This window comes from Galeopterus variegatus, unplaced genomic scaffold (assembly GCF_000696425.1).
Source record: "Galeopterus variegatus unplaced genomic scaffold, G_variegatus-3.0.2 Scaffold2113, whole genome shotgun sequence".
In the NCBI taxonomy this organism is placed as follows: Eukaryota; Metazoa; Chordata; class Mammalia; order Dermoptera; family Cynocephalidae; genus Galeopterus; species Galeopterus variegatus.
Window position 1 is genome coordinate 229,286 of NW_007728224.1, and position 11,363 is coordinate 240,648.

General features: G+C 54.3%; 1 protein-coding gene across 1 annotated transcript in view; it reads right to left on the minus strand.

The window, feature by feature from the left end:
- The window catches only part of WFS1 (Wolfram syndrome 1 (wolframin)), a 27,482-nt gene that overhangs the window by 13,063 nt on the left and 3,056 nt on the right, over positions 1 to 11,363 (minus strand). The window contains exon 2 of the mRNA XM_008580494.1: positions 1,621 to 1,703. Coding sequence (XP_008578716.1) covers positions 1,621 to 1,703 — 83 coding nt within the window. The remainder of the gene's footprint in view (positions 1 to 1,620; positions 1,704 to 11,363) is intronic.

Genomic DNA, 11,363 nt, shown 5'->3' on the forward strand with positions numbered 1-11,363 from the left:
AAAAAAAAAAAAAAAAAAAAAAAAAAAAAAAAAAAAAAAAAAAAAGAAAGTGAGGTTTTACTGGAACACAACCACAGGGACGTGTTCATGTATTGTCCATGGCTGCTCGTGTGCCCCACAGCAAAGCCTAGTGGTTACTGCAGAGACCATATGCAGCCCCTAACAGCTACTATCTGGCCCTTTGCAAAAAATGTTTTGACCCAGTCCAATCCTCTCATGCTCTAGGTGGAAATGGTGAGGTCTGCGGGAGATGGGGCCCAGACAGGGCTGTGGCACCTCACCCCCACGCCTGGGCGACATGCTGCAGGAACTTCAAGGTGCCACGTGGCTGTAAGGTAGGAAACACAAATTCCTCATTTATGGCTGTGCATGGAAGCTCTTGTCCTCAGGAAGAAGTAGGGTGGGAATTGCTCTGATGACTGTGGTCACCTGCTTGAGCTATGCACCAAGGGACAGAGTGAGGTGGTAAGAAACTGCTGCTCAGGAGCCTGTCTTGAGGCTCCCATGGGAAGATGGGTGTGGTAGTCAGGGTGAAAGGGGAGGCTTTGGGCACAAAGCTGCTACCTGGAGCTCATGCCTTCCTCCTCCTCCTGGGGCCTCGGGTTCCCTGTGACTAACATCAGGGGCTGGACTCTGGGATCCCCTGCCCCACCTCCCAGTCCCCTGTTCTAGACCCTAAGACAAGAAACACAGTGAGAAATATGTGGACAGCTGTGGCTAGCTGCGGCCAGCACTCAGGGCCCAGGAGCGCAGGGCCAGGGCCTGCAGACCTGGGTATGAGTCCTGGCTCCACCTCCTTGGAGCTGGTGAACTTGGACAAGCTGTTGACACTTTCTTGGCCTTAGTTTCATCCAAAAAGTACATTGTGAGGCTAACAGGAGATGACAACGCCTATGCTGAAGTTAGCAACCCCCCTTCTGCTCCCTCTCCCTGCATTTCTGTTCCCTGGGCCCACCACGCTCTCTTCTGCCTCGAGCTGCACTGCTCGTAACTCTGTCTGGCACTGCCCCAGGTGCAGGGTCTCCCTTAGCTAGGATGGCCCCTCCTCGGAGGACACCAGGACCCTCGCCACCTCCTCTCTCAGCATTCTGTTGGTTTCTTTCCTTACTATAATTCAGAATGATTGCGTTTATGTGTCTGTTTACTTGTTTTGTCTTCTTCCATAACCTGTCACCCTGTGAGGCCAGAGCCCACGTCTGTGTAGCTCACCACTGTGTCCTCACCACTGGCACGAAGCCAGGGCCCTGGCAAATGCCTGAGTGAAGGGTCACTACTCCAAGGGCCCATGCACACACCTATGGGCTGGTGTGCCCACTACCATATGAGACCAGGAAGGCATGGAGAATGGCCACTCAGGGAAATGAGAGCGTGCGGCATTAACAGAGCGGTGGGGCACTCAGCCACCAAGTCGCAGGAAGCCGGGAGGGCATTTTGGAGGAGGTGATGCTCAAGACGAAGTGTGAGCTGGGCAAGGGGGATGAACGTGTGCTCCCATTCCCTGTTCACAAGGCACCGAATCTCCTCATGGACCATGGAGCGCCCGGCCATGCCAGCTACTGGCCATGTCTGCTACCTGTGGGCCACACCCCGAGCTTCCCAGCTGGACAACATGGTCCTCACCTCCGTCTGCGCCTTGGGGTCCCCGGCCTTGGCTTTCTCCAGGACTTCTTCAAAGAGGATTTCCATGTCTCCCTTTACAGGTCCTTTAACATGGAAAAAATGAACAGAATGTCACAAAGCCAGACTTTGTCACTTGTCAGAGGAATAAAGGGGACAACAGGAAAGGGCTTCGGAAGACCCAGTGCTGATTCCACTTTGAAGTCCAGGCCAGGAGCAGGAGCACAGACGCAGAGGCAGAGGACATGCCCAGGAAGGAGCTGCTCACCTTCCAATTCTGCAAGTAGCCCCGGAGCAGCGACGGCAAACTCCATCTCAGGGGACGGTTCTCAAACCGAGTCCCGCCATCGCCTCCCTCAGCTCAGGCCTGCTCTAACCTGGAGTCTAGAAAGACCTGAGGGCTCAAGTTTGAAAGCCCCTGACCTAAAAAATAAGAAGAACCGGTGCCCAACACTCAGTGCCCAACCAATAAGACAAGTTCATATCTCCATAAGTGCACCACTGATACACACGTTTTCTGAAGGTTATAATTAGTGAATGTACATCTTGGTATAAATGCTTTTTACTTAAGAGTGAACTTCTTAGTCCATTTGAGCTGCTATAACAAAAACACATAAACCAGTGGCTTACAAACAACAGACATTTACTTCTCACAGTTCTGGAGGCTGGGAATCCAAGATCCAGATTCGGTGTCTGGTGACGGCCCGGTCCTCAGCTCACAGGTCTCCTCACTGTGTCCTCGCGCGGGGAAGGGCAGGGAGCTCTCTGGGCCTTCTTTACGAGGGCACTAACCCCATTCATGAGGGCTCCACCCTCACAACCTAATCACCTCCCAGAGCCTCTACCTCCTGATGCCATCCTATTGGGGGCTAGGATTTCAGTATGTAGATTTGGGGGGTCATAACCGTTCAGTCCATGGCAGTGAATCAAGCTCAGTTTTCCACCCTGCCGTGCAGTCAGTTCACCATCTCAGTGGAGGATGAATCCCATCAAGGGGACACACTCAGGTTACTCAGTTTTTCCTGTCCATCAGGCCTTTGGGTTGCTCCCAACAATCCCTTATTTTATAAAATGGTGGCTCAAACCATTTTGTGTGTATCCTTTTTTCTTCTTTTGGGAAGTTATTTTCCTAGCATAGATTCTTTAACTGAATCACTAGGCCAAGGTCTAAACATCATATGGCTTGTGCTATATTTCACAAAGTTATCCCAATTTGCAAAAGCATCACAGAACTACACCAATCACACTACAGTCTTACCGACAATGGGCATCATTAACAACAGAGTTTTTGAAAAATATCACTTTTTACCAGTCTCTTTCTTTGACTGAGGCAACCCAGTATTCAGGGGCCAACACAACTGCACACCCTGCCTCCCCACACCACATCCCACCTTGGCAGGTGCCAATAACATGCAATAGCTCGAGGGACGCAGCTGGAGCGCTGCCTGCCACACAGTAGGGACTCATCAGAGATTAGCAGACACTCTCTTGATGTTTCTGGAAACAGAAGGCAGAACTAAGGGAAATGATACACCATCTCCAGTAACAACATCCTGAGGACCAGCCTTCCTCATCCGACTCATCCAGGGCTTTCCCAGACCAGCTCTGTGCCAGGCTCTGCAGCAGCCAATGCCACCTGGCCCTGGCTTCAGGACACCTAGATCTCTGAAGACAGGACTCCAGCAGGTGGCAGCAGTGGGACACATGGGTCACGTATAGTTTGGAGAGGGCAAGGGGAAGATGAGGATGGCTCAAAGGTACAGGCAGCACATGAGCGCCCGCAGACAAGGCACGTGATCAGGAAGGGGGAATTGGAAGGATTCTTCCAGGACCCTCATGGGAAAGGCACATGTCACCCTGCCCTCCTGGTGGACATTCACAAACATGGATGGAGCCATCCCTGCAGAGTTTTGGGCTTGGCTTTTTGCTGGGGTCAAGGACGTTACTTGGGGATGGCTGCAGGGCCCACCCACCCTTCCAAGTGGCCCCAGACCTGGTATTTCATGGATCCATCAAGGTCAGTCTCTCGTCCTTCTTCGTCATGCCCCCTCCAGCCCCTCCAATGTGCTCTCTGGCCACAGGCTCAACAGACGCTGAGATAACTCTGCAAGAACTGGCAACACCAAGCCTGCAGGTGCCAGACCAAGGTCCTTTCTACAGGCTCCCAGAAGAGAGTGTGCATTTAGAGCAAGCCCACCCACGTGTGAATCCACCTTCACCATAAAGTGCTGTGTGGCCTAGGGCGAGTCACGTCACCTCTTGGAGCAATTTCACTCCAATCATTGACATCTATCTGATAGGACGGTTTATGATGAAATGAGCTACTTTGTGTTAAGTGACTGGTCCAGAGTTGGGCCCTCCTTGGGCCCTCCCCTTCTCACTGACCACAGGGCCTTTGCTGCTCGCTGACCTTGCAGCTCCCAGGAATGCCAGCACCTCTTGAGATTCAAACCTCATTTCTTAACTGACTGAATTCACAAACCCACGTTCTTTTTTTCCTCCTTTTTAAAAATCAGAATGCAGAAGATTCAAGCATACGTCTGTTGACTAAAAAGACTGTTCTAGTCCATGATTAATTTTTCACAGAAGTTATTCATAGCCTGACATTTCAAGAAGTTTCCCCAACATGCAGGATCTCTTTGAAACACACACGACACCTTCCTCATTATTCCGGCTTCCATTTGGCACCAGTAGGAATATTTCCACAACCACCCAAATGTGGGGCCTGTCCTGCAGGCCAATCAGAGGTCCTGGCTTCTTCCATGTAAGCAACAGCCTTCTGACGTTTTAAGTCAAAGTACTTCTTAATTTGACAAGGGTCAAAGGCAAAAACCCCATGCGTTTACTGCTCTATGCCAAAAAGAATAGCTCCAGAAACGGTCCAGTCAGTGTGGACTACTAAAGACACGAAACACACGTTTTTCATATGCTTAACCTCCACTCCTTGCTTTTTCTGGTAATAGCACCTTGGTGCTTCTTTTTGGGAGCCACCCTGCCCTGTCCTCAGTCCTGTGGTCTGGACAGCTTTGTTCCTCTCCCCCACGCTGTAGAGAAGGCACATAAGCCCAGCTGTGCAGAGAGCTCTGTCTCATCCACCCGACCACAGCGCTTGGTGCAGGCTTGGACACAGACCCAAGGCAGGCAATGGGATCTGCGACGGAGCTGCTGGGAAATGGGCTTTCTCCTTCTGCTGGGGCAGAAGGCCGGCTGTCCTGTGGGGAGAGCCCACCTCGGAGAGGACAACACAGGAAAGGAGAGTTGGGGGGGGGGGCTGAGGAAGTTGTCCTCCTGCTCTCTCTGCTTCCACCATCTCACAATGTGAGACCCTGGGTCGCTGTCACCACTGCCAGATGGACTTTGGATTTCCCAACCTCAGAAACTATGAGCAATAAATTTCGTTTTTCTTTATAAATCACTCAACTTCAGGTATTTTGTTATAAGCAACAGAAAAGGACTAATACAGGGTCAAACAGGGGCACTTCCTGATGACATCATCTGAGCCCCTGGATCCAGCTGTGCCTAAAGCCAACCACCCTAGAGTGTTTAAAGATCTATGGACTAATAAATCCCCCTCATTCTGCTCCCCCTGCCTTTTTTAAAATGTCAGTTTATATTGGGTTTCTGTCCATTGCAAGGAAAGAGTCCTGAATCTAACCCATTTTCTGAAAGTCTTCCTATCAATCACAAAATAGCCATAGTAATAAGAGCTGTAGACCTGGGCAGGTCTCCTTGCCTCTATGAGAATCCATGGAGAACGCCCCCTTCCCATCCTCCTCTGGATCCCATGCATTTGAGAGACGCATGCCAGCCACGCTGAATCAGCAGATGACCCTCATTTCCCATGAGCTATGTAGCGAGGACAGCCTCCCCAGGAACACTGCCCTGTGCCCCGGCACAGCCCACTGTCCCTTTCTTGTTGGAACTTGGTGCGTTATCCATCACAGCTCCTACTGGCCTTCGTGGGCGCCGTCCACATCCACTAGGTCTAGGCCTTCTCTGTCCCCAGCTTCCAGCACAGGTTGGGCAACACAGCTCAGTCAATGCTGAACAAGTGGGAGCTGATGAGACAGCACCTGTGAGCGGGACCTGCAGCCGTTATCTGCCTCCCCAAATCCTAGCACATGTGCTTGGCTTGGTGACTGACTGCTAAGTTCAACTCCCTGGTTTGAGGACACATACTGCATATCAAAAAGGGTGGAAAGGAGTCCCCATCCCACCCACTGAAGGCATCAGAACCACCCCAGTGGCTGTAGGCCTGGAAAGCCTCTGGGTCCCCTCCCATCAGCCAGCTCTGACCGTGAATGAAACTCTCTCACAGATGGCTCGGAACAAAAAAGCTGGCTTCTGTTTTCACATTTCTAGATATGCTTCAAGAATTTTAAAAAAATTATTTAATGCCTGTCACAGGCTCTTAGAAGAAGAGTGCCATCTTAGACATGTAGTAAATCAATACAACACGATGTCCCATCTCAAGGGTGCTGCCGCCCCTCACTTCCTTACTCGCTGGCCCTTGGGCAGGTCCTTGGCCTCCTGAGTCTCTGATCTTCTCGTGACACCCACCACGTGGCTGCACTAGAGGGAAAGGTGCAGGGGTTGCCATGCACCAAACGGGTGTCCCACACTCGGGGCGGCTATGGTCACCCTGCTCTAAGGGGTTGTCCCATAAGCCTTCGGGACATTGACTCTGGTTCTGGCGAACGATCCTTGCAACCCTCTTTTCCTGGGGCTGAGCTCTGAGGCAAAAACAGAGGCAGACAGCCACCTGGAGGTCCTAGCTGGGAGGTCACCCTTCCACAGGCCCCAAGCAGGGGTTGTGGACTTAGCCCTTGTTACTCTCCCAACAGACACTTGGCCCGCAGGCCATGTCCACATAGCACTGGGTGGTCTCTTCTTTAATGTCAAATACTCAGGCCACTCTCCTGGTTAGATCCCTCTAACAGTCCCCATCACCCTCACAGAATGTCCATTCTCTTCCCCTGACCCTCAAGGTGCTGCCTGGCCTGGAAACCTCTTTACTCCACGCCCCCCGCCCAGCACCTCCTTTCCTCCCAGCCAGGACACCTCAGTCTTGGGGCCCTCTGCTGTGCGGCCCTTGTCCCTCACTGCCCAGTGGCTCCCGTCTGGAGGGTGGGGCCCGAGTGTCTCCTGCCCCTGGCTCTGGGGTGAATGCCCTTGGCAGGCCGCACTTCTTCATCCCAGGTTCTTGCCACCGTCCTTGCCTGCATCGCTGTGGCTGGCAGCCCGGGCAGACTCAGCAGTCATGCAGGCTGCCTCTCATCACAATCCACTAGGCTCAACAAAGAGGGCACATCACTGCCTGCGGCTTCCCCTGTGAACGGCTCCACCATGGGCAGGGCGGGCTCCCATTGATGCAGCTCAACGGCACTGACAGTCAACTGGTGATCAGAGCATCTCTGAGCTTGGCTGCATGGCAGGAACCATCCCAAGCACTTCCTGTGGCTGGTCTACCTCTTCTCCTGCCCCCAGCCCAGGCTGCAGCCTACCAGTGGCCCCCGAGGCCCAGAGGCTCCTGAGGCTCAGGGTCACACAGGGGAGAAGGGGTGGAGCTGTGGCTGGCGTTTTCAGTGATAGAACGTGATACTTTGTACATGCTTAGCACAGTTTGCACAGGTTAGCCACAGCGTACCCAGCCTGGGTCTGAGGGTCCACGAAACATAGTTTACTTTCCTTCCTCCCCACTGTGCCAGGCCAGCAGGCAATCAGACGGCAATCGGGCCCACATGGCCCTGATGGATCACAGGTGGAACAGGTAGAACCAGCTTCCCCACTGGCTGTAAGCGTCTTGAAGGCTGGGTGTCTGATTCGGCCCTTCATTCCCAGCACTGCACAAAACAGGCTCTCAGCCAGGTGTGCCAACTTGAGGACAGTGTAATGATGGCTGAGCATGACTTGGTGTTACTGACCTGAGGACCCCTCTGCCTCTGTACCTGCTGGCTCTCCTAGGACCAGGCGTGAAGAGCCGGCTCCATCCTTCTGCCGAGTGCAACAACGGGTGCACACAGGGCCGAAGACAACACTGCAGGTGACCGTCGCAGGGCTCAGATCACCACTCCCCTGAAGAAGGGGCCCCGCACCCCTCAGCTCTGGTGCTGCAAGCTGGCCAGGCAGGTGCTGGCTCTGGCCTACTCACAGTGGCGTGGCAGCTCAGCCTCGTCGACGCGTCTCAGTATGCAGCGTCCCCAAGCCTCATGCTCCCTGTGGTCTTCTCTGCAGCCCGTGTCACCATTTTCTTTACTGGTCTAGCCCCGGAAGCATCTGAGTTTCCAAGCCCTGAGCTACCCTCAGCAGCAGTTCCCCCAGGGCAGGTGACCCACCGAGACCACAGAGGTAGCACTGGAAGTGTGAGGGTCCAGCTCTGCAGAGTTTCTAATGCAGCCCCCCTCCTCCTTCCTTACAGGAACACAAAGGGGTTTAAGGGAGGCAGCCAGAGAAAGGGGCAGCTCTGGCCCATTTCCCAGGTGTACAGGCCAGGGGCCAGCTCAGAAGGTGCCTCCTCCAGGCAACCGTCCTGATGCCCCGAGGAGTGACCAGGCCCTTCCTGGGTGCCCCCAGAGGGCTGCAACATGGTCAGCCCCAGTGCAGCACTCGACCCCCAGTACACAATTACTTGTTTATTTCTGCTACCCCCACTTGACTGGGGGCTCCTGGAGGGCAGGCCAGAACCTTCAACCCCTCTGTTGCCGCATCCTGGCCAGAAACCACTCTAGGGACAGGTGGATCCACATACTTCTCTAAGCCTGTGATGGGGGCTCCCTGGGCACAGGTGACCTGAGGCATTAGATTTGTGGTCCGTGGTCATGGTGTCTCTGGGACACGTTAGAGACTCTCGGCCTCTGTGTTCAAATCTCCTCTCCACCCCTCGCCAACTAGGGACCCTGGGTCATCTACTTAAACTCTTTCCCTCGGTTTTCCCATCTGAAAAAATGGGCAGCAACTGTGCCCGCCTCCCAGAACTACTGGAGGAATAAGTGGGTTAGCAACCTAAAACGGTGCCTAGGTCCAGGAAAGTGTCACTTAAACGTTCACTCACGTAGTTGTTACCTACCAGTGTTTTAACTGGTGCTTATTACACCTCTGTTAGGTGGACAGGTGAGTTATTAGTTGAACTTGCCAAACCAGCCGCTATGCAGATACTCTGGACTCTGCCCTCCCCGCAGCTCCTGAGCCCTGCAGGGTGGGACCTGCTGTCCTCTCCCTGGGGACCAGCGACCAGGAGAGGCAACTTGTGATGCCCCGGCTGAAAGGCCTGGACGTTGGGGGCTGGGCCCCAAGGCTGCCAACTCGCCCAGTGCTCGCTTTGGGGGCAGAAGCCAACAGAGCCCACAGCTGTTTCCTGACTCCTTATCTGACACTCACAGTCTCAGACTCCGTCCTCTGCAGGCTGTTGTGCAATACCCAGATTGAAACCAAGTGCTCTGAGCCCTGATCTCTGCCACCCCAGCATTTGCATCTGGGCCCAGATCCCAGGGTCACGCCCTTGCCTGCCCAGAGGCCTCGGAGACTCAACGGAGTAGCCCTGTGACCCAGAGACCAAAACATCCCAAGGAGAAGGCGAGTTTAGGAGGGTCAAGTGTGAGGTGCACGAGGAGAGCCTGAGCCTGCCTCAGCCAGGGCTGTCACCTGTGTGCTCAGTCACTCACCAGTTGGGTCACTTGGACTCCATACCTCAGTTTCTCCTCACAGGGCTGCTGCGAGGAGTCAGGCCTTGGCCCACAGACAGGGCTGGACATAAAGGTACACGCAGCAGGTGTACGCAGGAGGTGCTCACCATGGGTTTGGGGCCTCCACACGGGCAGGGTGGTGGGCACTGCTGAGCTGGGGGTGATTACCCTGGGCAGCCGGCCTCTCTCAGGGGAGGGCTGGGCGAAGGAAGACAACAGAGGCTTGAGTGAGCTGGAGAAGGTGACCAGGGTGGTGTAGGGCTGGGTCCCCCTTTACTCATCCCCACACCACCCAGGGAAGAAGAGAAGCCTCCTGTCAACTCAGCCTGTGAATAGTGACAGTGCCAGCGCCTGCCTGGAGGTGGTGGGGGGACAGCAAGCTCCGCTCCACACACACATATGCATGCACACACGCACGTGCATACACAAACACACACACACACAGCTTGTCACACAACAAGCCTCCCTCAGAGAGAGAAGAAATCCCGCACCAAGGACTCCACCCAAGCCACAGTTTATTCCACAAAACGCAGCCTCCTTCTTTGTGACCAGCCACCTGCCTTGTGACCAGCCACTCTGGTCGGGAACAATGAGCCCGGTGGATTTACTCCACAAGTGGATGGGACACTGTCTCAAACGTAAACTGTAAAGTGCTGCACAGGTGCCGGAAATGGCAGCACTAGTTGGAGCAGGAGACGTGCTTACTTAGCACACAGTCTAGGGCTCAAGGCCAATCTCAGTCGGACCCACCTACGAGGCCCAGGCCCGCTCCACGCTCAGCACTCAATGCCCTTCACTAACAGGCTCCCCCCCACCCCCCGGCTCAGTCCTCCAGGCTCCTGCAGTCCTGAACCTGCCCGGCTCCTCTGCACCCCCAGCCTTTGCCAGTGCCCAAACCCTTCCCCGCAGCCTCACCCATGTTATGTGCTAATCATCCCTGTCTGCCTGGTGTCTGTGCACAGAGGAATACAATAAGTGCTGGCTGAAGGGTAAACAGAAGCAGCACCTGCTATGAGAATGTGCATAGTTGCAGAATGAGAACCACGTGAGGTGCTGCATGTCAGCAGCCCGTGAGCCTGGGCCCGGCCACTGCCACTGCGGCCACGACCAGGAGGACAGAGGCAAACCAAGGAAGCTGCAGCAGGTCACAAGGACCCGTCCTTGCACGGCACAGAGATGCACACCCACACTTCCCGCGTCTTCTCTCTCTCATCCTCGCTGCCACCCGCCAAGGTACCAGGATACTTCCGCACCAGCAGGCCACCGGCAGAACCTGTCCTGGGACTCAGCTTCCTCATCTGCAGGGCAGAAAGGGCAACTCCCGTCTCACAGCAAGTGGGGGCCTGAGCAGTCCGCTACACATGACCAAAGGCCCTGACCTCCGGGGGAGCCTCGACTAAATGCCCCTGGCTGAGGTGACCAGCCAGACAAGTAGACACCACATTCGTGGAGCCTTCTCCAGCCAAAGTCTTCAGGTTTTACAAATTAACTTAAGGCACTAAAAATGAGTTGGCCAGAATTCCAGTTCCTGCAATCTGTGAGCTTTTTACCGTAAGAAAACCAATGGTCTCTTAGACCCAACTTGGGATAGAAAACGTGGGAGAAAAAAATGGAATCATAATCAGTCCAACAATCCCCACACCACTCACTCATTCAACACGGCCCTCAGTGAAGCACAGAACACACCACGTGTCAGGCAGCGCACAGCTGAGGCACAGGACACACCGAGTCTTTCTCTCCCCCTCCTCAACACAAGACTGGAACGGAAGCTCTGAGAGCCCGAGTACCTCAGTGCTTCTAGGATCAGAAAACCCGGGCCGGCCCGGTGGCACACTGGATAGTGCGCCGCTTGGGAAGCGCGGCGGCGCTCCCACCCGAGGGTTCGGATCCCACATACAGACCGGTTCCCGCTCACTGGCTGAGCGAGGCGCGGGAGCAACACCGAGGGTTCTGATCCCGTTGCCGTTCCCCGGAGTGGTACGGGGGCAACACTGAGGGTTGCGATCCGTTGCCGGACACGGAAAAAAGAAAAAAAAAAGACAAAAAAAAAAAAAAAAAAAAAAA